Below are 26,047 nucleotides of genomic sequence, written 5' to 3' on the forward strand. Positions count from 1 at the left end.
AATGGATATAGAGCTTCCTAATTGTGTGATTACTTGAGACTGCAACTACCTGATCTGGGATCTAGTTTCCATTTACTTTACCTTCAGTAACTTTATTCAAAGGACTAATGAAAAGAGACTCATCAATTATTGAAATGAATTCAGCTTTGTTCCCAAAGTTTGCATGGTGCTAAAGACTTGAAAACGGAGTGTGTGAAAGTCTCCTTGGGTTAATGTGCTTCACTGGAGAATACTAAAACCGTCTCAGAGTGTGTCCTTAAAGAGCTCGTGTATAGTCAACAACACTTAAAATAACAATTGCACATACCTTCAGGTATAAGGCATATTTCCAGAGTGTTGCTCCTTACCTGGAATCTTCAGTAGGATAAACTTTTTAAGTGCAATGGTGTGTTTTCAGTGTTTTACTCATTGCTTGCCTCAGATACAGTTTTCCCTTTTCTTAGAAAAAGAAAACAAGAATTGGCATCTGTCTAATTTGTGTAAGGGTAGTTCTTTGTACCAAAGAAGCGTCAGAGGTGCTGGGAAATTTGTCTTTGTGCTTTTGTGTCATTCGTTGATGCAAAAGAGGTAAAAAAATAATAATAATAATAAAAAAAAATAAAGGCAGCATTTATTGTGGAAAATGACAGGAAAATGATTTTTCCCCTTTGTTGGAGCTTATAAAGTGGACGTACTTATGAGATTTTGTGTGCATTATGTGAAAAAATGGGGTTCAAATAGGTTTCAGGGCTGGGTGAACAGCTAATTTACAGTGTTTATTGAATTTGTACTTGTGTTTGCACTGAGGAGTTGTGTGCCAGCGTTTGTTTATAGCACATAAGTTTCAGTATTAAACGGGAAAGCTTTGATACTTCTTCAGTCCAAGAAGCAGGTGTATTGTCATATAACTGATCCGGCCACTCCAATCTAAGCAGTAAAGTTTTAATTTAATGTTCTTCTGCTAGTGCGATAACGATTCCTTGCTAGTTATTTCATGGCTCGTTGTGAAAAAAAGGGGGATTCATTTACAGATCCATGAACAAGAAAAGAAGCTCAATTGTTTGGTAACTTGTTCACCGCGGATCACCCACTTGACTTGAGTTCTGTGGGAGCAAAGCCAAAGGCTGGGCAGAGACGGGAGCTTTGTAAATGAACTTTCCTACAGCTCTTCTGAGTTCCCCTGCCCTGGCGCAGGAGGGGAGCTGCAGCCGGGCAGGGCGCTGCAGAAGGGGCTGAGAAGGCAGCCCAGGCTGGGGCACCTCTCTCAGACCCAGGTTTGGGACTTCACAATATATACAAAGCATAAAGCCATGAAGTATGATTTGTTTCTTTCTTGTTCTGTGTCCCAGCTCCAATGCTGTTGATTTTCAAGGTGTCTCTTGCGTTGTTTTCTACGTGGTGGCAGCCATGGAGAATCAAGGCATTACACAAGGAATATTTAAAACCAAAGCAGTTTATAAGTTCTAATTTCTGTATGATTTACTTCAACACAGACTCTTTAAAAACCTGTCAGGTATTGAAGCGATTGGGAGATCACGATCACCAAACTCTCATTTTTAGGTAAATATGCTGCATTTTAAAGAGTTGCTTTAGTGCCTTCCTCATTCTGTTTGCTAAGCAGAACAATTCACTGGAAGTGGAGAGCACGGCTTTGGAAGGGCACTTCAGTTCAGGTCCCTCTATCTGCAGGAACATCTGACTTAGAAGAGGTAGCAAAGAATACGATGAGACCAGAGATTTCCTTTCCATCACACAGTGTGTTTCAGAGCTTCCTGTCTCCAGCAAAATCTAACCTGCCAGATGTGATTTGCTCTTCTTCTCTCCATCAGCAAGCATTCCCAAAAATCCCTGTGATAAGGTGCCATCTGAAAAGCTGGCACCAGACCCATTAGTTTGCATGGCCAATCTGATGAGTGCTGCAGGATGAAATGTCCCTGTCTGGTAACTTCTACTGACACTCCTTTAGCATTTTGCTTCTTCACGGAGACTTTCTGAGTCCCAACCTCATTAATATGTCTTGGCTCCTGGAAGCTGAGGATTTGTTCAGGGCCCAAGCTGGCTTTTGTCTCTTCCTAGATTGATGATCTGCTAGTATGTTCTTTCTTTTGCATTTTGAGTTGAAGACTAAAATGCTTCTGGCTCCATATGCAGATGTAAGTCAGGACAGAGCAATCCGCTTTTATTTGGACCTCTGGCAGTATATATTTACAGTTTGTTCGACCTCAAAGGAAATGATGAGTGTTCAGCTGGAATCTTTGACATTTGAGCTGGGTTGTTTAGCTGTGGCCTCGTAAGAACAGCTGGTCAAAAAGAATGAAGCATATATAAATCTTAAAAACCTTTTAGCCCATGTTACAGAGCTTGCAAACTTTGATCAAAATTTGGAAGAAATTCAGCCAATATATAAGGATAAGTAAATGCATTTTTCTGCCTTCTTTATGAGCCAGACTTGGAGAAGTACTTGCATGTTGATAAATCTAATGAAGTTTATTTGCACTCATAATTATTCAGTTTAGGAATTCTGAAATATTGGCACTTTTCCATGTCTTGAAAATCCCAAGCTTCTTCACTAGTAAACTTGAACGGCCTAAACCGTGTTAGAAAGCATTCAGAAGATGGAGATGAGAGCAGAGAAACTACAAAGTCTTTGTGTGATCCTTTTCTTAGATGTTGTGCTTCTACAGCAAAACAGTCATGGTTGATGACTGCTGAACCTAGATGTTACAGTGATAGGAATAAATTATTGAGTTAAAATTGTTAACAGGGTAGGAGGAGAAGCACTGCAAAATTCACCCAGCTTGAAGCATGATAAACTTGTTTTTCTCTCAAGGTTGAAGGTGGTTTTCTAAGTGGTCTTCATCGGCTACAGATAATTTTTTTGATTTACTCTATCCCTCGGGACAACTATTTGAGTTTTTTCTAAAAGGCAGTTTAAAATATGAGCGTAGTCAGAACCAGAAACTACAGTTCTCTTGGCGCAAAGAAGGGTAAAACTGTAACTCATGGAAAAGAAAGATGGCAAGCACCTGACCTTAACTTCCTTCTCCTTCCCTCCCTGCCTGCTGTCTGAGCTTGGCTCCTCTGCTTCTGGAGGGGGTACTGTGAAGTACCACCAGCACCCACACAGCCTGTCCTTCTCCCTGTGACACTTGCTCTCCACTCACTGGCTGTCTGTGGCCATCACTTTTGATGTGCCACACAGCAGCCAGCTGTTTTTTGTCTGCCATATACAGACTGTAGCTGTTTTTAAGCTGTACAGTCTGAACCTTTAATTTCTGTACACCAACACACCTTTAATATTATTATTAAGTCAATGGTATCTGTAATTTTGTTAAGCTGCATCTGGAATCTGGTGGGAGAGGAGGCATTGCTAAGGGTGGGATGTATCCCAAGAATGAAGGGCACCATGTGAAATTTGGGGATGAAGTCTTCCCGACCACTTCCTCTCTGGGGAGATAAATGCCTCTCTTCTGTCCTCCAGCCCCCTTTTTATTTTTCTTCTGGCCTCTGATGCTGTTCCTGTAAATGGACATTGCAGAGATAAACACCCTCCGTGGATCCGATCGGAGAGGCGTTGTACAAGGCTAGAGAGGGAGAAGGAGAGAGAAGAGAACTCAGATGTCTTTCTGTGCAGTCGATTTTTATTAATTGTAGGTAGGTCAGCTAAGCTGAGGGAGCTCTACAGGCAAAGACCTTCCCTTGCATCGGAGGTGACATCCATGCTTTTGAAGAGTGCCCAGAGTGGACTGTTTAGTTGGAAATGTCTTCTCTGACCAGCAAATGTTGGAGGATTTAAAGAATCACAGGCAGAGGGGATGCTGACTGACTGGGCGCACAGCATGAGGAGCAGGGAGCAAGCACCATGGCAGAACTAACGTAGCACAGCCTGAAAGCTGGAGATGTAAAATTGGTTGTGTACGGTGAGCCTGATCTAATACCCAGAGCCCTTTGGGAAGATCACGTCCAGCCAGAGCTATTAAAGGCCTTACTGTGTTTGCTCAAATATAGGGTATGCTCCCTTTCCTCTAGAATGAAGATCTGAAAATACCAAGTTGCTTAAAATTCGTGGGCTGTAAGCAACTTCTGCCCTTCAAGAGTCCCAAAAAATTGCATGCCTTTTTATGGGCTTCCTTCACAGAGTGCATCCATAATTGATACGTGTCCGCATACCCCAGGCGTGATGGATATCAGTTCCTGGGCTCTGCTGCTCTATGGCTAATCTATAAATAAAAATGTAACTCAGAGGAATGTTTTTCTGGCTAAATATTTACAGTCACAAGCATTTCTTGCTTTGCGGAGCAATAAATTTAACACATTAGCTAGTATATTTATTTTTTAATCATTTATTTGTAGATGATTTCAATTTAAAATGAGATTTCAGGTAACGGGCAAACATGTTTAACAATCCCGTGATATAAATTGCTGTAGGTGACAGATCCCAACAAAAATTATTACAGGCAGATTCGCAATGCAAAAATTATTTATATGACAGCAAGCAGAAAGACAAATTACGCAGAGACTATGTACATGCTCTTCTATAATTGCTCATAAATTATTATGGTTCGTGTTAAAATGCATCTAGAATCCCTAGACAACTAGATTTATTTAAAATAAGAATAATGGCAGATCACCAGGAAATGTTGGGGAAGGAGATGTGGTACACACTTGGGGTGACTGCTAACACAGACGTACAGTAACGTATCGTCAGACAACTTAGTCTATAGTGTGTTTGATGAATTCAAACCCTCTCTTTTCAGTTCACCATCTCCTCAGGTTGCAATAGCCTGGACGGATAACTGGGATGGTCCTGGATAATACCAGGGACGGGCCCCCCACCATCAGCTGCTGCTGCGCTTGCTGGCAGCACTTCCCTCCCTGCAGGGGACACCTCAGGTCTCTCTCTGTACCTCAGCCCTTTCAAGTGCTACGAAATAGGGCTGTGATCACTCAGTGGGGCCAGAAGTAGCTCTAGTGGGGCTGGGGGACAGGCAGACAGGCAGGCAAACCTTGTTTCCTTAGGAAGCCAGACTAGAAGTGGGACAATTTTTCCATATCCTCTCAATACTCTACATTTTAGAGCATATTTCAAATAATTATCTTTGTTGAAAGTGTCTAAAATACTCCCACAATAGAGGGAATTTGATCTGAATGGGCTTTCAATCAGGCATATATTAGGGACCAGCTAATAAGTGGGTAGCAGAGAAAAGATGTATGTACAGTTTTTATACGGTAAGTGCCTCTCTCTAATGCCATTACTTTTGTCTTCTTACCACCCTGATCACATTACACATTGAGAGCCAGCCCCACAAAAATGACAGCAAACTTTGTTCTCGATAATGGAGTGCTAAACTCCACCTAAGCAGCTCCGTCACTCGCAATGACAGCTCGGAGAATACTCCAAATTAATCCAACAATGCACACGCTCCAGTGACTGATGGCGCGGCGGGAGGAAAAATCCTGGCTGCCACGTGAGCGCAGGGAGCCTGACCTACATTTTAGCCTCTACAGCTTCACAAGAGGGAACGTTCCTGGTGGTGTGTTTAATGAGGAAAAAAAAAGGGTAAAAGTCGTCTCCTGTTTGATTAGTTTTTCTCCACTGATTAAGATTTAGTTGAGGTGCTCCGCGACACTTTTCCCTTCTGCAGGTGCCATCAGCCCTATAATGAATGGTTACTCCGTTCTCCGTGTGCTCTCCTCTCCATTTGCTTTCTTTTCTCCTTTGGAGGGGCAGGTGCTGGGCAGGGGTCAGCTCGCCGTGTTGGTGACCACACTGAAGCATGGTTATGGCCGGCTCTTGCTCTCTGTTGGGGCAGCCAGAGATGGGTTTTAGTGTCTCTAGTGCCTTGGCTGCAAATTGCCATTCTGGTGTCTTTCTGCCATTGCTCTGTGCTGAAGCAGTTGTAATACTTCAGCAGCTGGAGGTAAAAGAGTAGGGCAGCACATGCTAGTAGGAGAAGAAATTTTCACATTAGAGTGGAAGGTGAGGCAGATTGCCCCTGAAGGACGGTTAATGCTTCTTTGAGCTGTGCTTTGACAAGCTGATGATGTGGCTGTGGCAGAAATTGCATTGGAAACAGCAGCATTTTCTGCTTCTCAAGCTGGATTTCCATATTAGATCAGAACCGAACTTCCTAACTCTTTCTATTCGTGACTCTGCTCTGTGATACAGCAGAAAAGCTGGCACCTTTCTGCTTGACCTAGAGGCTTTCCACATGTGTCTGAATGTCAGTTACTCTTCACTGTGGTTTAACTTTGCTGAACCAGCGTAGGTTTGAAAGCTTTAGATGACGTGACAGGATTAGATTGACAAGAGATTGACAGAATTAATTAGATCAGCTGAATTAGTTTGGATTTGAATTCCAGTTCTGGGCACCCCTATTCATTTCAGCTTACGTATCGCCTTAGACTTCTGTGACTTTGCTAAACTACAGGAGAACGGAAGCCTTGGAGAATATCTGTACGTCCTGAAGAACGAGGATGAGCAATCTGGAGAGCTCAGCGTTTTCCTTTGACATCTCTTGCTGGGAGAATGAGGCTGTAAGCTCTGCAGTGCTTATTAATTGTAAACTTGTGCCAGCCGAAAGAGAAGGGCTTAAAAAAGGTATGGAGCGAATGTGAGGGAGTTCTGCACGGAGTACATTGAGAACCACTTGATGTAAAAGCCACCTGTATAAAATTATTCATGATGTCAGAACCATGCTTTAATGAAAAAATGGGTTGGCTGGGTTTGTAGAGCAGGGAGATGGGGGTTCTTTTTCCAGCTGTGCTGCTGCTTGTCCGTGTCTGTATAGCACCATAGCTAGAGGCAGTACTTTATGTGGTCCTAGCAAGAGATTGGGTTACAACGCGCAGCTTTGGTCATAATGAAGGATCTTAAACCCATGCAGGGGTTGTGCTGAGAACAAATACTTCAATATGTGATTTTCGGGTAGTAATTAGCCAAACTTGATGCTGCAGCAGTGAGAAAGGAAATTTGGGCAGGTGGTGGAAGCTGGCAGCCTGATTTGCACCATGCTGGCTGTGGAGGCACCAGAGGGTCTCCCTTGTATTACCCCATGACAGCTGCTGGGTTAAACAAACAGTTCTGAGTAATGGGTTCCTGGTCCTCCCATCTTGAGCCTGTGTCAGTTTGTTTTACCAAGATGTTGCATGGAAGTTTATGTACTAGAAATGTGTGAGCAGGTTTAAAATTATGGTTCAGGTGCATGGTTCATGTGGTCACGGTACAATTAAAGCTGATAAACTGCAGTGGGGAAATCAAAAGCTCCCATTTATCATGGCTAGTTTTGAAGGATTCAAGAGAAGCCTGAAAAAATGGTAGACAATTTAAAGGTAGTAAAAGCCACTAAAAAGTACTAGATTTGGTATTCCACTGTGGGTACAAATTTTGGTGCAGTACTTGTGCTTAGGAAGTAAATAAAAAAATCACTTGATGAGGGAATGCTGTTGAAGATGTATATGAAATGAGGAGTATATGAGAGTATCCAGCATTTAGAGTCAGAGGATTGATGCTGTAAATGCAGAAGAGGCAACTTCAACCTTATGGTTGAACTTGAGTTAGCTACATCAAGGATAAAGATGCTTCAGTTACATGTAGCTGGAAATGATCAATAAATTCCACAAAATATATATTAGATCAAATGCATTGATTTTAGGCAATGTATTTGCCTAGTGACAAGCTGCTTTGCTGTCTCCTTCTTTAGTTATGTTCTCGGTTGAGTTTCAGGTTTCCATTTTTTCTAGGAATACAAAAGATTGATTTAAAAAGCTCTGATATATGAGAGGAATTATGCGTTGATATGTAGGTACTAGGATTATATTGTAACCAAAAGGATTTAAAAGTAATGGGAGGAAAAAATGTAGAGAGAAATAATCTTTTAATAAATTGGCTGACACATTCGTTTTTAAAGTGAAGTATCAAACCTTTTTTAGCTAAGAAAAGCTGTTTCAAAAGTTTTTGATGAACAGAACATCAAAAGATTCCTTTTCATATTTGTACAATATCTACATTAAGCTTGATTGCATTGATAGTATGTTGTAGTTTTATTCTGTTGCATATAATTCTTTCTCTATAGTTTGAGTAGGCTGTAGGAGGAAAACAACGATGTGTAACTGGCTTAGAAAAGAATAATTGTCACATCTCTTATTTTTTATGTAACATAATTAGCAGAGGTGGAGGGAAATGTTTTAAGGGATAAATTGGGATCAGATGCCAACAGACATTTTCCTCCAAAAAGGAATTAGTGAATTCAGAATTGTTCTATTGCGGCAGGTAGGTAAGGTGAAAATACTTGGTTTATTTATTAAAGAATTAGTGAAAGTAGATGAAGGTAATGATGTTCTAAAGAAATGGAATTGAGCAGGCCTAATGTGCTCTAATAATAATAATGTGCTCTTACAGCCTGCACATTTTACATTTATATGTAACTAAGAAAACCGTATAAAATGCTTTTGATTGCTAATAGCTTCCACAGGTTTATCACACTGTGCTAAAACAAAGGTTCTTTTCTTTTGATTAATTGTTTTTCATTTCACAGGCTGCCTCTCGCTATCTTGAAGAAATATATCTGTATCTAATATGTCTTTATTATTGTTTTGCTTTCAGTTGATGGTTGCATTGACTGGTCAGTGGATCTCAAGACATACATGGCTTTGGCAGGTGAACCAGTCCGAGTGAAATGTGCCCTTTTCTACAGCTATATCAGAACTAATTATAGCATGGCCCAAAGCACAGGTCTTAGGCTTATGTGGTACAAAAACAAAGGAGACTTAGAAGAACCCATTATATTTTCTGAAGTTAGGATGAGCAAGGATGAAGATTCAATATGGTTTCACTCGGTTGAGTTGCAAGACAGTGGTTTCTACACGTGTGTTCTAAGGTGGGTATTGTGTTAAAATATGACTAAAAATGTGTAGATTGTCTCATTTGAAAAATGTTTCAATTTAGCTTTCATGATTGAGATAGTCTTCCAGTTAATATTTACTCATTATTTGTCTTCTCATAATTTTGTCACATAATGCTTTGTCTTAAAATTAGTTTCCCTAGTAATTATAGTTACCTCTTCCAATAGCTATATTTAAACATTTGCAAACTTGCATTTTGCCATAAACCCTCATAAATGGATGCTTCTTAAAGCATTAAGTATTTTGGCTAAGTAATCCTCAAATCCTCATGAGTGCCAAAGGTCATAAATGATTTTTCAAAGTTGGTTATTTTGTGGCTTCTTTTTACCCTTTGCTCTTAAATTAAAAAAAGCTATTCAAGAGTTTAGACACAGTTTAATTTATTCTGATAGGTTTAGGCCATAGAGAGTTAGATTTCTGTCTGGTTCTGAGGAAATGTTTATTTTAATATACATTTAAGATTTGTCGTAATTTGAAGCAGACCTCATTTGGTAAGGTGGGGAAATGCTTGTCTCAAGTATTTTGGAACTGTTGGATGATTCTTAAATTAAGTATGTGCTGGAGCTCATGATTTCCATCATGTGGACCAGCTTTGTGCCTAAAATGAGAGGATAAAAAAGGAGGAGTCTGAAAGAGTGAATAGATAAATATCCCTTAAATGATCAAGTTTTGAATTTAAAAGTTTACAGATACTTCTTATGATTCAGTTTTGAACTATTGGGTTTTAGAGAATGAAGCTTGCTCCATCCTTGTCTGCTGTTCCATACTGAAATTATATGCAGGTTTGATGAAATTAATATAAAATATTTGCAGATAAATAACAACACTGTTGAGAGCCTAGAAGCTGTGCTCTCTCCATCTCCGCTAAGTCCTTCCTGCTGCCTTGTCTTAACTTGCCTCTGTTCTGATCCTGAAGAATGGTACTAAAATCAAAGTTTCTGCTGTGGTGTGTGGTTTGTAGTGGGAAGAGCCAACATCCAGTTTGACTGTCAGCTGCATCTACCAAAGTCGCTATTCAGTCTATGTTGTAGCCTTCGGAGTTTATTATTCTTTTACTAGCTGCTCCATCGCAGGTTTGGGGTTATGTGAATTCCATGATTTTAAAATGTTACAGGAAGATAGTGGTTTACGTGTTTCAGGAGAGACATACTTTTTTCATAAGATGTAGCTGCTGTGCTAATCAAATTACTAGTTTAATACTTCTGGAAAATTTTATGCAAATCCTATGTGAACAATGAATACCGGATCTTAAATCAAATTCTGGGACACACTTTTACTTGGGAAATTTCAAAACCCTTTGCTCATTTACATGACAAAGTACTTTTGGTAACAAATGGGCAAGTTCTTAAATAATTCATACATTCTCCTCATTTTCAAATAAAAACTATATGACGTGCTTCTTGGAAGGCATTACCCAGCAATATCATCTTCCCTGTCAGTTATATGTTTTTGCTGTTTATGCTAGAACTTACTTACATAATTGCAGATATTTTGGCCTTTTTCAGATTTATGTGGGAGTGCAGATTATGTAGTGATTACACCTAAGAGACCATATTTCTTCCTTGAATTAACTTATTTTTTCTTCCAAAAATATGGTAATGTATCCTTGCTGATATTGTCTATAAAATTGCAGGGGGCTTAAAATAGCTGAGGAAATAGCAATAGTAATTTACTTTAATTTCATTAAAATTAGGTTAGAGGTAGAGTTCTGAAATATGACCACAGGTCTGTGGTAGACTGTCCACCACATTAACTGTGTAATTTCAGCTTTCTTAATCTATTTTTTTAGAAGGCGATAAGCAGATGTTTGTGTTTTAGTCATTAACTAGGATCACCTGCTTTGTAAGAAGGTGAGGATCTGCGTCGCAGGCGAGAGCAGGAATTCTACGATATGATTTTATTTTCTAGAAACATTAGCAATTTCTGTTACAAATGCCTTCTTTTGTAGACTGAATGAATAAAGACCTTAGAGAGAACTCAGTGCACTGGAAAAGAAGAGGTGACCGTGTCCATCAGTATGCAACACTGACCTTAAGGTTGCATGCATAATTGAGTCTTTTGGTTTGGTAGGTGAATTTTAAAAAAAGTGAGGAGGAAAGGGGTTTTAGTTCCAGAAAAATGTAAAACTTCTGAAGTTTTTTTTTTTTGATTGAAAGTTTTTTGACTGAAGTGTTTTTTTTTGTCTGGAATATGTACTTTTCTTTACTAAAGGGCACTAGGGGGTGAGGTGCACAGACGTGGTGCTAAGGCTAGTGGGGACAAAGGGTCCAAGTCCCAAAAGTTAATGGCTTGAGCTGGGAAGATCTTCTCTGACAGAAGAATGGAATTGAACACCAGGGGTTTTTAACAAGTTGTGCACAAAGGATGTCATAGGCAATAGCAACAACTATCCTAGTTTGTTCTCCCCCAGCTTGTTATATTTTTCCCACTCAAAGACAACTTGGCAAATATGAAAACTGTATTGGGAAAAAGGCAATTGCACTTTTCACTGAATTTCCTATTTGTTGAAAAGATTCTTCATGATTCTAATAAAATCATGTTTTTTGAGGAGCTCCATTTCATGGTGGCTCATGGATGCTTGTAGGTTCAAGGCATGCTTCATCTTCGAAGCAACTTGGAAGGAATTTGTGAGAAGCTGCTTGAAAAGGATGGGTATGAACAGATGAAGGCAAGGCTTATATGACAATGATTTTAGAAATGAATAAAAGTTAAATGTATCAATGAATTCTTGAAATGACAGAACTGTCATTTCAATAGTAATAACGCTTGCTTTGTAAATTAACTCACAATACTGAATAAAATTAAAGTATATTAGAGCAGCATTAATGAAAGAGATTGCCACTCCAGGCTAAAGAGTTCTGATACCAGAATTTAAATACTGCCTCTCCTTTATTAACCACTTAGACATTGTTGCATAGGCAGGTGTGCATGTGTGTGTATAACAAGGGGAAATTCATGTTGCATTAAGCCTTATTTCTTTCTTCTCACAAAATGTTTTGACGTTGAGATGACACTGAGATGGAAACCAAAGGGTGGTATTTTTCTCCTGCGTTAAGCATGGCCATGACATATTAAGGGATCCTGATTCTTCAAGGACTTTTAAATGAATGTGGACTTCATCTCCATGGGTAACCCTCATAAATTCCATGGAACTGCTTTGTTCACAGGTGCCTTTTTTGTCAGGGCTGCTGACTGGCGGATAGATGTGTGTTTCATTAGGGTTCCCAAATAAATGCTGGGACATTTGTATCAAGACTTCAGCGCACAATCTGGAAATGCTGCATTCTGGAGGTCTCTTTGCAGTACAGGCCTTCGATATGCCGTTAATCTTCCAGCACCTGCCGATGCTACTTTTAGATAAAGCTGTCAGCATTTCTCTTACAGAGGTTGTTTTTCTGGGATTTTCACATCAGCACTCTGGACTGAAACATCCTCCTCACTGAAAGTTTCGGAGATGAAAGCAAAGAAAGTGTGGAAACTAAAATTGATCTAAAAGCATAGGGTGGCCTCAAAGTTCTGAGTATGTAGGAAGTTCATTTGCCAGGTTATGTGCTGCTTTTGCCCTCTGCACAAATACATCTGTTTTTCTGTGTCAAAAGGCACTGCTTTTTAAAGAGTGAAGAAGAACAGGGCCTACTTGGATCTCCTGATAAACGAAGAGGAGCTGAAGAAGAAATCTCAGCAAAGTTTAGCTGCACCTTTGCCCTCAGCAAGGAGCTACTTCTGAAGCCCTTTCTTCTAACTGGGCCCAGCTCCAAAATAAACTGAAATACAATAAATGCTTTGCGAGCAAGCTCAGTAAAAAGTGGTAAAATATTAGTACTTATTCGCTGTTAATTAGTTGTTGGTAAAATAAAATAAACTAAATTGCCATGATGAGAATCAGGAAGGTAAGAAGTCTGGGCCCTGAGGGGTGCAGGGAAAGCAGGAGGTACAGGTTTTTGGTCACGAGACTGAGTGATGGACCTAAGCCTCGACTTTCATACCAGATGTAGAATAGCAAATGGGGGTTCCATGCATGCCTGTAAGGAAATAAGCCTGCAGATCTGTAATACCCACATTTGATGCCAGAAAACTGCCAACAAATCAAGTTGGGAAATCTGTGTATCCTTTTCCCTTACTTGGTCCCTATCTGTACAGTTCTTAATGGAGAACAGCATTGCTATGGACACGTGCAGAAGAATCAAGCCTTCATCAGGCCATCAGTGAAATATTGAAATATTCCTTTCTGAGCAGTAATAACATAGACTGATAGTAGATTTTAAGCCTTCAGGCTTCTGAATGTCTGTGAAGCTCATGACCAGCAAATCAAAATCAGATTTAGACAGCCTAGAGGTGCTGTCAGTAAAACTTAATTTGCGGCATAACCTTTGTGCTCTCGCTTCAGCGGGTGTGAAGGGGAGTTGAGGAACTTTTTTCAAATGCCTACAGCCTGGACTGCAGTAGTCACCCGTGATCCCAGGAAAAGCTGCGCCACTTTTTTCAGAGCACTGGAAGTCAGGCTTCCAAGTGAAAGGAAAGAAGACTTCGTTCAGGTCTTTAAGACCAAACAGGAAAATTAGACTAAATCATGCTGTGAAAATGGGTAGGGGTGAGGTTGTTTTTTCTGCAGCCACCTTTTGTGGTTCTTCTGGTATGTGTTTTAATACAGTCATTCATTTTGTATCTACTCACTGCAGAATCTTTTTTGGCTTTATCCAGTGCTCAATTCATGAGCAAAATTGTTTTATATTTCAAATCCATTTGAGCATCGTGTTACTCTGAAAAGGTCTAAAGATGATAACTTCTAGTAGTCTTTTGTCATCTGATATCCAAGAGGAGCACATCTAAGTAGTTGCTGTACTACGCATATCCTAGTTACCTCTCACACTTGCACACTGGTATCTGATAGCTTTCACAGCTGTACTGTCTCAGGCATTTTTGGAGAAGTCAGCCAGAGCAAGTGCATGGTTACAGCAGGGCTTACTCTTCACAGGCACTTTATGACAACATTAAAAACGTGTGACACTTCCCCTGTTAAAAGTGACAGATTCCGTATAAACAAAATCCCTATAACAATATAGGTATTCTATACTTGAATACAGTGTTAGGGCAGATACAACATAAAGTCAGCATGATTCATGATAAAAGTTAGCTTACTGAGATATAATGTTTTGGCATTGTCTAAATGCAAAGGAAAGTAGAATCAGAATATTTCTACTTTTCTGTCTAAAATTATGTAAAAACTGATGGTGCTCCTGCAAATCCTTTTGATGACATAGTGGTTTTTGAGAGAAATCAGTTCTAAATGTTCTTTTGACACACTTGCAGGAAACAAAGATTTGTTTTTGTTTCATGGTGATATGCATATTTCTGCTCACTCACCTTCCTTCTCTAAAGCTTTAAAATAGAAGATATCCATCCTCTGTCTTTCTGAAAGCCAGTGTTTATGTTGACGAGAAGCTGAAGGAACAGTCAGGGCTTCAAGCAGGAATGTCTGTGTTGCTCTGCAGCTGGAGATCATCCAGCAACGAGAAAGAGAGTCTTGTGTATTCTTTAGTTTTCCTAGTAGTAAAATCCCAGCTTTAGGTACTATCGAAATGAGTGGCATTATGCTCTAGTCCCAACAGATTGTTGAAGCAAGAGCTCCGCGTGCTGCAGTGCATCAGTAACATTTTGACTCGCTGTCACTGGTTGTTCATGGACGAAATGCCTTCCCTGGTGGGCTTCAAACCTTGCCTGGTTGGGAGAAGGTAAGGAAGCAGTCACTCCGCTTTGCATCCTGAGTTATCTTTGTCTTCAGGAGACCGGATGCTAAGATTATTCAGCCATCCTCAGCCCTCTCTTCTCCAGCATATCAGGGGGGTTCATTTCCCTGCTGTTCTCCAAATAGCAAAGGAGGAGAATGTGCTTACCCATGTACCACTCCTGTTGAAACCTGCATCAAAGCCAGCTGTAACCATAACGTCAGTAGGCAACATTGTGTGTGTCCTGGGAGAGGACAGGCAAATGGAAGTTTTCCTGAGAAAATCCATCATGCCCAAAGTACAAGGTGACAGATACATAGGGAATAAAACTGGTATTTTGTAAGTGATCTCAGTGGATAATTTCTTCTTTTCTGGCAAAAAAAACCTTAAGGTAAGAGACACAGTCAGGAGGACTCAGCTGCAGAACTCAAACAGTTCTCCCTGCCAGTTGGCATAATGACATTCACGTCATGTTTATTCATGATAGCATTCTTTTTATAACCCATCAGATAATAACTTCCATTGTTTTATGTGCTCGATTGCCTGTTTACAAACTGAGGGGGGCTTGCTTTTCCTCACTGCATCTACAAATAGGACTCACATACATGATGAAGGATATACTCCACAGCTTTTATTCCTTCAGGCAACAAAATCAGTGAGGTTTAGCAGTGCAGACATATCTAATGGGTGTCCTGAACTCAACCTTTGTTTTATGTGCTGGGTGTCTAATAATAAAGCAAAGAGTAGATACACTAATTCACCCATGCGTGCGTTGGAAGAAATAAAGGAGAAAATGTTCAATGCTCTCAGAACCAGGGTATTGCAAACACAAAATTATTGGAAGGGGATTTCTTAATATATTCTTTCATGGAAGCAGTTGTCCCTGTGCCTCAGATTTATGTCATTCGTAATGGGTCTTTTCAGTAAAAGAATATAATTTAACAGTAATATACAGAGTTTTACTAGAAAATTATTAGAAAATAAATGAAAAGGTCTTAGTCATTTGCAGTAGCAAACTTCAGGGCAGCATGCTGCTTTGTAATACTTGAGGGCAAGGAAGAAATTTTCCCTAATAGCAATCCCAGGCAATTGTAAGATTTTTATTTTTTTTTTTTCCTGCTGGAACAGGATGTGTTGAAGCTGGTAGAGACCAGGTAGTTTGTGAGCTTAGGTGCAATGTGCCAAGATAGCTTTGTGTTCTTTGGGCTTCTGCATTTTTTTTCTTCTTAATTATATTTTCACTTATTTATTTCTAGTAACTAACACTCTTGAAGACTTTAAAAGAAAGCAAGGAGCGCTGTTAACCTGTGTGATTCAACTTAAGTGCGAGGAGAGTTTCCCCTGGGCCTAATTAGTCCCTGTTGTAATGACTGACTGGTGATTGGTGTGGTTTTTGATTGCTGCTGTCATGATGCAGAGTTCAGCAGGACCACTGTCTGTTTGTGTGAAGGTAATTAGAAAAGAAGTGGCACCTCCAGGCATTTAACCATGTGCAAATCAGGCTGTGTGCCGCTTCCTCTTCTCAGATTTAAGAAATATGGTGCTAGAGATAATTCCTGAGTTTTCAAATCATGGGCTTGCTGTTATGGCCTATATCACTGAGTGCACTAGGCACGTTCTGACATTTCTGTGTCACATTTCCTTCTTAATAAGGATGTTAGCTCAAATCCAACTTAAATGTAAACTTATCTACACTTTAATGAGATAGATCCAACTGAGAGAAACTTTACTCAACTGCTAGATCCAAACATCTTTTCTTCTCTGTCCCAGTATCCAAGAAGCCTAAAAACTCCCTAAACAGAGCTAAACTCACTGTGAGAAATACAGGTCTTGCAGTTAAGTGCCTCTGGTGAGAACTATATTCCTGATTGTTAACTTGTGGAGACATTCTTGGATACCTGTTTTTCAAGCTGTCATCACTGTAAGCCTTTTAAGATTACCCTTCAGTAAGTTCTCAGAAGTACTGTCTTTTGAATAGTGATGTTTTAGTTTTTCTTCATTGTAAGACATAGCCTTCTGGGACATCTAGTATGTGTAAGTCAAATTGTCATCTTGTCTCTAGTAAGTCTTGTGTGATGATTGTCTGAGGAGAAAAGATGTACAGAAGGACTAAAAATTCTTAAGAGTGATGGGTTAGCTCAGCACAAATACTTTTTCTACCTGAAGGAACGGGCATTTGAATGGCACTTCCATCTGGATTCACAACACAGGTTTCTTGGAGGTTCAAAGGAGGTAGAAATAATGGAAGAATATTGGATTTGTAACATGGTACTGTTTTAGCATCCTGCACTTAATTCTCTGAGATCATACTTCCGTGACATTTTCTTTTACTAGTAGGATCCTGAAAACCAGTCAGATGTTAAAGGAGATCTAATATGGAATGAGGATTTTTCCTTACCATGAATAGGAGCTGGGTTTAGAATTGCAGTTATAAGAGCAAATGAGCAAGCAGACTACAAGACAGGAGTGTCTGGAGTTGCACCAAGGCCAGCTATCACACACACGTGCCACAGAATCACTGTGCCTCATGGTATATCGTTCAGGGAGCATCTACTGCAATATTAAACCGTTTAATTGTTCCATTTCAGGTATTGCTCTTTCACTTGACAAAATGATAGCAAGAAAATAATGCAGCACGTAGGGTAATTTCAAAACTTTGAAAATAATTGTGATCTGTAACCTCTGACTCCATAAGTAAGAATTTGATCTCTTCAAGGCAATGACCCCAGCCACATAAAAGTTGTAGTTGCAGAGAAATAAGGTAATGCTGGAGCGAAACCTTGGAAGAGTAAAAAATTATTCATTTGTTTTTAGGAAAGAGGCTACATTTATGTCATCTGAAAAAAAAAAAAACACAATAAATTACTTATTTGTCTTTAAACAGATTGGCAAACCATGAGCTCGTTGATCTGGTTGAAACAATCTCAGGTACCAATAAAATGACTTGGTAATAGTTATGTCAAGTGTGAAATTTAAACTGGAATAAAATGATAAAAATTCTCATGAAAAGAGAGGAAAACCATCAACTGTTCAATTGGGTCTGAAAGCTGGTAACACATTCTAATAGCAGCTGGTAGTGGATTAATTGCTCTGGACCTCAAGACAGATAAAAACGGTTGTGATGTTGTTGCTGTCGTTCATTTAATTCAGAACAAGTAAAGATAAATGCAGGGGATGGCTTACACAGACCTGTAATAAGTATTTCACTATGCCAGTGGAAAAAGTCATTAAAACAGACAGGCAGAGTGTTTAGGTGTATTGGGAGAGGTCTAAGTCTGAGCTGTGCTATTTCCTGAGAATTGCTTTAATACGTACACTTCCCAGCTTTTGGATCTACCACCACATTAGAGTCGTAGAACTTTAATAATAATAAATATGGAATGCAAACTGACACTGCAATTTAAAAAAAAAAATAATGCAAATCCTCTTGTATAAATATGCAATTTGGGGTGTTTGGGGTGTTTTTCAATCTAGTAGATATAAATGAAATATTCAACCACTTTGCCAACTTCCTCTTTATAAGACAGTTGATAAACTTGAGAGAGGGTATGTCCCTTGCATACTAGAGACAAAATTGTTTTACTTGACTCTTTTAACAAACCTCCGTGACTGGTAAAAACCACAAATGCTGAAGAAAACAGTTTTGTCAAAGTCATGAATGTTTTCTGTAATTTGAATTCAGCTTTAGGGCTGATGAATTGTGTTGAATCCAAACAAAGTAAAAAATAATTAGGGATTGCCACTTCAATTTCAAATGCCCTTCTTAACCATTTCTGTTTCCTCCCTTTTTCCTCTCGTCCTTGCTTTGAAGTGAAGCCAAACTCATAATTTTGCTTGCTTTTGTTTCGAGACCTGTTAAGCTCCCTGGTTTTTGCCTATGTTTTTCTATTGGATTCTGAGCTGGCTTCAGTTTGTGTTTCAGAGCCAGTTCCAGGTGGTCTGGGAATTACAAACGCCTTGCCACCAGAACAGAGGAAAACTGCTTTGTGAACTCTCAAAGCTAAACCCTTTTTCGCATTTTCAGTCTAAAGAGTAGGCCCAGCTTATAACTAGCTCCTTGAAATAGGGAATTGTAAATCTTAGTTTTTGTGGAAACATAAGACTTCACAATTTTTTTCTTTGTACTGCAGAGCGATTCTTTCTTCCCCTTTTCCATTCCTCGTATGACCACTGCTACTGCTTGTAGACAAGGAAACCAGTGGTAATTGAGTCCCGTGGAGGATGAACGCTTTGGATACCTTTCACAAAACACAAATTATTAAAAGACACACTTCAAAACTCATTGGCTTATTTCCTTTACATGTGGAAAGTGGGCTCTCTGCAGTCTCTCAGGTTCCTTTGGGTGGCATGTAGTCAGTGATACCCTCTACTTTGAGTTGTATATGACTCAGTCTCTCTTGATACTGTGATTACCTCCACAAGCCCTCCAGTATCCTCCCCAACCACCTGGAAGATGCATCCTTTTTGATCTTTCACTCACCAATTCTGACAGCAAAACCCAGCTTACTGGTTTTGCTGATCCTTTTGTTTCTTGCATGTTCCAGCTTCTCTCATTAAATGTGGTCACCTGTCCTGCCAGTCTCCAAACTGCTGGGAGCACTGACCTCCTCCACTGAGTTCCATGACTGTGTACTGAAAACAAAAGTAGATGCTCTGTTTTATAATTCTGTAATTCCTGTAATAGGCCATTCGCTTAGCTTTTAGAAGAAGAAAAGCAAGAAATGGAGGATTCATGTCAGTCTGCATGTCTTTATTAAAATATAAAACAAACAAAGCAACAACAACAAACAAAAAACAACCATTACCAGAAACAAATGTAGCTCAATTAAGGAGAACCCTTGGTGGACACAGAGGTCATTAAAACAGTTGGAAAGGAAGAGCTGGATCCATCCCAGCGCAGCAGCTTCATGGGCTTCCTGAAGGACCTCTGTAGGTGAGTTTCCATCACCTCTGACCTGCACCACAATTTTCCTATCTAGGTTGTAGAAGTAAAACATTGTAGTGACCAATGACTTGTCTACATTGTTGACCTTTCCTGACTTCTTGCTTGAGTTGTCACCTGCTAGAGAACCCCTTTATGTCTCAGGCCCCACAAGGGACAGGAGACAGTACATTCCTGTTTGCCAGTGAAACCAAAGCCACATTTCCCTGCAAATTACAATCCAAATTGCAAATTTCATTCTGCATAGGAAAATAAACTGGTTCATCTACTAATTTCAATGTAAAATGAGCATGGTCAATTCCATAGGAATCTTCTGGTTAAGCCATAGGTAGTGTATTTTTTTAGGACACTGTCTCATAGCACCTGGGCTGATAGAAAGGTAGTAGACACAGAAATCTCCAAGAAAAGTGAACACCCACCTACCACCCTGCTTAGAGGACTGTGTGGTGAAATCCATACCAACCTGGGGATTAGCTTCCCTAGCAAACGAAGGAATGGCTCACATCCTCTATAAACAATGACACCAAGGCTTCTGCTTCAAAACTGAGAGAAACGGCAAGGTTGATCAAACTGCTGTTTTGTTTTACACATGACTGAAATGGAACTGTTATCTCAAACTGACTAGATTAAAGGAAGGCTGTTGCTTTATTAACTGGAACTCCTGCAATTGCAGAAGTTGCTCTTTTTGAATTACCATCAGTAGTGCTAACATGAGTGGCTGGTGAAGAAGCATTCATAAAGCTTTCAAGTCTATTGCTGTTGGCTTAGTGAGGGCTTTCCTCATTATCAGTCTGAACAGATTTATTGTCTTGGTCATGGAGTATGAACAAAAGTGATAGTGCTCACCAGGCACTTAGTTTTCACAATTCTAATTGTAAATAGTGAAAAGAGTACTACATTTTTGGGTCGTGGTTCCAGGAAGCATTTTAAATAGAAGTAGTCGCCAGCACTGTTCAAAATACAATCTAAATAATGCAAGATTGTTAGCAGAAAATACAGTACTATTAGATAACACTGAGTAATGGTCAGCTATTCAAAGTAATTATTCTTGATTAGCGTTGATCATTATTACTAAGAGCATGTGACCTTATTTGCCCCCAGTAATGCTCGTAGTTATTCAGGAAAGTTAAATAATCATTCCTGATTTATTACTATCGATTATACATAGTCATACCCATTTTTTGTGGATTTCAGGGCTGCATTAGAAAGCATTGAAATTTTCCAAGTATGTTTTATTTTCTTACAAAGAAGGCAACCCTATTCAAAAGCAAGTAGTTTAGAAGAAAGCTGACTTATGTTCCATAAATCATGTAGGTATTTCTGAAAAGGCCAACTAAAATGATGCATCTTGTTTAGTCCAGATAACTTTTGTTTCAAGTAAAAGTGCAATTCATGTAGTTTGCGAGGATGAGACTTTTCCATAGCCTCTCAACTGAAACAGAGCATGGCAGTGCACCAAGAGCCTTTCTCCTCTAAGGTGAGGGACAGATAAAATACCTGCTGACTTTATTATGTGGATGTTCATGTGGTGTTTTGAAGATCTGGGAGCGGGAATGGGGAGTGTGTGGCAAATTCAGTATTTCCTGCAGCATACTTTCATGTCAGTGGCATTTGTTGCTCATGTGGACAGTGTGAAGGCAGAAGAGGGCTAATCTGAAATTTGGAAGGCAACTTCAGGTCTGGGACATGTCCTGCACTCTTGAGTGTCTCTTTGTGCCTCAGTTTCCCTGTTAGAGGAGTAGCCCTGCCTCAGTCTGGCAGACAGCCCTGTGGGGAGATCTGCTGTAAGATGCTTCTGTTGGGAGCCCCATGTTACAGTCTGTTCTGCTGAATACCCAACTCTGATGACTTTGAAAGCTGAAGGTTTCAGAAGATCGCTCATTGATTTGCCTTGCAGATGCCATCTTCTGCAAATACCTGCTCACGGCATGCCTTTGACAAGCCATTTGCACACTGTTCTGTCAGCACTTGTTTAGCATGAAGCGTAGAGCCATGATGAAGTGCCCCTTTAGGCCTTTTTATTTTCTTCCTAACTACGGGCTCACTTGACAGGGTGACATGTTGTTCAAACAGTGCCTAAAAAGAAGACTTGTTACGGAGCACGCAGGGTTTTTTTTTTTGTTTGTTTTAATTCAAAGCATTGTCACGAGTCCATTTGGAGGGAGTAGGCATCCAGTACCATTAGTGTCAAAGTTTGACTGATAAATCACTTTCCATGTGCATAGGGCACAACAAAAATTGTCTGCCGTGCCATTGCCTCGTCTGAAGTCATTTGCAGCAGAGCTGTGATGGAAGAGGCGGCAGCAAAGCCGTAATATCTTCTGCAAGAGACTCCACAGCTCCCTTTGATGGGAGTAACCACCCAGCATGTCAGATGTACTCCAGGCTTTTTGGTTATGTTGTAGTCAATTAAAATGACAAAATGATGCACGATGGGAGGAAGAGCCTCATTATATTGTTGCTTGTACTTTGTAGTTTGCTTTTAAAGGACTTTGTTTGCCATCACACCTAATGAAGTCCAAAAGCTGACAGTCTGGGTTGTAACAATCCTGTGCAAAGTGCAAATGCTTTACATTAACACCACAACAAACGTTGGTTTGGGTTTTTTATTGTGTGTCTGATAACTCTGTTAAAGATGTGAGTCTGAAGGAATTTAATTTAATCCTGTTTTCATGATCATGAGGCACAGGAGCTGGGTTGGTTGTGTTTATTCTAGCCTGATATTAAGGAAAAAAATAAGCTTAGACAGCTCACAAACCACTTGCCTGGGTTTAACCCTATCAGGGATCTTTCATGATAGAGTAGGGAATGGTTTTAATTGCTAAGGGATTGCATTTTTCAATATTTTAATGCCAAAATATGATTTGCACATATGTGCTGGGTGCCCGTGCCCAGGCGGGGCAGCGGGCCTGCAGGGTGCTGTGAGGAGAGGCTGGTTCCAGTGGCCCCACCACAGGGCAGGGCTGGGCCCAGCAGTGGCACTGGGGGAAATGTATCTGAAAAAAGGAGAAAGGCTACACAGCTGTGAGGAAGAAAAGTGTGAGGAACAGCCCTGGGGCACTGGGGTCAGGGCAGGAGGCAGCGGGAGGTGCTCCAGGCCAGGGGCTCCCTGCGGCCTGTGGAGAAACTATGTTGGAGCCGGGGCATGTGCCCTGAAGGAACTGCAGCCCATGGAGAGGAGCCCGCGCTGGAGCAGTCTGTGAAGGCCTGCGGCCCATGGAGGAGCCAGCATGGAGCAGGGCATGACTGTGGAGGAAGGAGCAGCAGGGAGAAGCTGTTACGCTCTGACCATGGCCACCATGCCCTTCCCCTGCACCACTAGTGGGAGGAGAGGCAGAGGAGTGAAAATAAAGGGTGAGGGGAAGGTGTTTTAGTTTTTTTTTTTTGTCTTTCTCACCCATCTAAACCTAATTTAGTTGGCAACGAATCAAAATAATGTTTCCCAAGTCAAATCTGTTCTGCCCATGACAGTAACTGTTAAGTGATCTCCCTGTTTTATCTCGACCCATGAGCATTTTCATCTTATTTTCTTCTCCCTTTCCTGTTGAGGGGGAGTGAGGGAGCGGCTGGGTGGGCAGCTGGACAAGGTCAACCCCCCCATCGTATGCTGTAGGATTTTATATGGCAGTTCCTTCAGAGGGAGGAATTCTATCTCCATGATGTTGTTTAACATCTAGCACAAGCTAGTAATAACCCTTCATCTTAATTGTTAAAGTGCTGCATACTGGTGTGAAATCTCCTGAAGTTGAAGGAGGAGGAGTGCCTGTGGCATGTAGAGGAAATGGAAATGATGAATCAGTGCATTCCAACCAAAATTTGAGGTGGCAACAGTTTCCTGTCTGTAGTCTTGCGATATCAAAAGAGCTGCTGTGCTGGGTTAGATCACTTGTCGACAAAATTTCTGCAGTAATCGTCGTAGTAAGCTGGAAATGAGCCTTTACGTCTTTTAGTAATGCAGTAAATGCACAGTATGACAGCCACTGTTCAAATGTGTCACTGAAGTGTTTGTGAAGATCAGTGTTTAACAGGGAAACTTACTGTACTGAAACAAACTTGGTTAAAAATAAAAATGTGTGTGTGTGGGTAAGATAAATGACATCATCTTTCTGTCCCTGTAGAAACTCAACGTATTGCATGAAGGTGTCCATGTCCTTGACAGTAGCTGAGAATGAATCTGGGCTTTGCTACAACAGCAAGATCAGATATCTGGAAAAATCAGAAGTCACTAAGAGAAAGACAATCTCCTGTCCTGATATTGAGGATTACAAAACAGCCAGTCAAGAGCCAGATGTTGTATGGTACAAGGTAACTACTGCTGTGTTATTGCTATTGTGCTGAAGCTATAAAAAACTTCCACTGCTTTAACCACTGTGCCTCTGCACCAGTTTTCACTCTGGTGGGATGTCTCCATACCTGATGCTCTAGCAGAAACAAAGGGAGGCAACCTAAAATGGAGCCAAAGTTTTACCAAAACTGTCAGCTTCAGCAGTGCTGCCCAATTAATTTTTATGAAATCTGTTGGGTAATTTTACCAAGGCCTGTTGAGTTTTTACCAAAGTCTGTTGGGTAGTTTCACAGAGATAAATTTAGTTTTGCTGAGGTTCATTAAGTAATTTTACTGAGGTTTGTTAATTTTAACTGACGTCTGCTAGATACATTTATTACTCAGCAGGTAAGTGTGCTGGCTGTACCTTCTCTAAGGCCTATCAAGTATCACACAGCACTTTAAGCTGCAGAAACATTGATGTGTTGGTGTAGCTCTACAAGAGAACTGGACAATGACTAAAATGCAGGTTGTCTGTCAGGTAGACATCAGGTACCAAGACCGAACCAAGGTCTTGACAAGTTTTACATGTTGTCTGGACATGGACCAAAGTCTGATATTTGAAAAGCTGTTGGGTATGAGGAGCTGCAGGAAACAATGGGGAGGGATAAAGAGATGAGAGTCAGAGGGAACAGGAAATAGTAGTTGGACAAGAGGAAGATCTCAGTAGGATTAGTGAAATATAGAGTTTGGACTACAGGGATAAGAGGAGGATGAGTTTTGGACGAACCTTGTTCAGGTAATGAAGACAGAAATGCACAAAGCAGTTAAATCCTAAATTTTTGCCTGATTTAGCAACCTTAACATTCTTTAAAGATGATTATTTTGTGTGAAATAAGTGTTACGTGCAGAGCTACAGAAACCTCGCATGTTCTAGCTTATAGTAACCAAACGTGCCATAACCCATTGTCGGTATAAACAAAAATATTCTTTCAGCCATTGAAGCTGTTTCTCTCAGCATATGGGTGAATATCTTCAGTGCTGTTCATGCATAAAATATTTGTATTCACTTAAGTCTGAAATCTCAATAGAAAAAAGGGTACCAAAGAGAAGCTGCTTGTTGCCCTGTCTACCTGGGTATTACTGAACACCTGAGCACTGAGACCTCTTTATTGTGCAATAGCATGCTGCAAAAATAATCTGGTAGGGATAACCTTCAGCTGTCATGGAGCAGAAATCAGCCTAAGAAAGATGCATGTCTAACCCCACATCACTGATGCTCTGTGCTGTCCAAGAACAGGGAAGGAAGAGGTTTGGTTCCATACAGCCACATGCGTTACCTGGGTTGCTCACAGGTTGGTGGCACCAGGCTGGAGTGTGACAGCTGACTGACAAGTCATCGCTGTGGTGAAATTGATGGGAATTGATACGGTTGGATAATAGCAGACAGTCCAGGTCAACAGTCTTTAGTCTGGCTTGATAATGTAAAGAGACATTAATGGAATAACCTACTACAAATACCTCCTTATTCATAATTAACAGTAAGGTGCTATCAGTTCAGTTCTTAGATAACACTTCTATTATCTGGACCAGAGGCAGGAAGCTCAGTAATGTGAAATGTCAATGTTAATGTTATGCAGAAGGTTATAACATGTCAGGTTATCCCTTGAAACATAATCCTGAAACAGAATTTAGAAAAATATTCTAGAGGGTATAGTAGTACTAACTATTAATAGAAATCTGCCTCTTCAAAAGAGCTGACATTGTTTCTAGAAAATATATAATTAACGTAGATTTCAAGATAATATGGTGAGTACTGGGGTTACCCTTAGAAACTGCAGTCTAGTACTTAAAATCATGCTACATTAGGTGATGTGTGTGACAAAAAACAGGTCCCTTCTCCCAGAAAATAGTGTAATGTGATATTCCAGTTTAGGACCTGATCCTCACTTCCCAAAGAATGCATCTGTTTCCAGACATAATATTGTAGATCTTCAATTTATTACCCTCTAACTTTGTGTTCACGTTTAACATATCCATGAAGGTATAGTCAGCCATCTTCCCATGTAAATCTGCTGCAGAGGCATTGGAGGCAATTGCTTTTCATTGTGCGGAAATATTTAGAGAAGATTTTCAAGGGGTGAGTATAAATTGTCCAAAATAGAATAGCGCATAAATATATATGAGGAAGTCCTGAAGGTTCTTCCTTTATTCTTTGTCTGAAAAGAAAAA

At 40.2% G+C, this 26,047-nt stretch overlaps 1 protein-coding gene across 1 annotated transcript in view; it reads left to right on the forward strand.

The window, feature by feature from the left end:
* IL1RAPL2 (interleukin 1 receptor accessory protein like 2) overlaps positions 1–26,047 on the forward strand; it is a 339,990-nt gene that overhangs the window by 161,001 nt on the left and 152,942 nt on the right. Inside the window, exons 3-4 of the mRNA XM_050713426.1 lie at positions 8,585–8,858; positions 23,670–23,856. Coding sequence (XP_050569383.1) covers positions 8,585–8,858; positions 23,670–23,856 — 461 coding nt within the window. The remainder of the gene's footprint in view (positions 1–8,584; positions 8,859–23,669; positions 23,857–26,047) is intronic.

The sequence above is a fragment of the Cygnus atratus genome, chromosome 13 (genome assembly GCF_013377495.2).
Source record: "Cygnus atratus isolate AKBS03 ecotype Queensland, Australia chromosome 13, CAtr_DNAZoo_HiC_assembly, whole genome shotgun sequence".
Taxonomy (NCBI): Eukaryota; Metazoa; Chordata; class Aves; order Anseriformes; family Anatidae; genus Cygnus; species Cygnus atratus.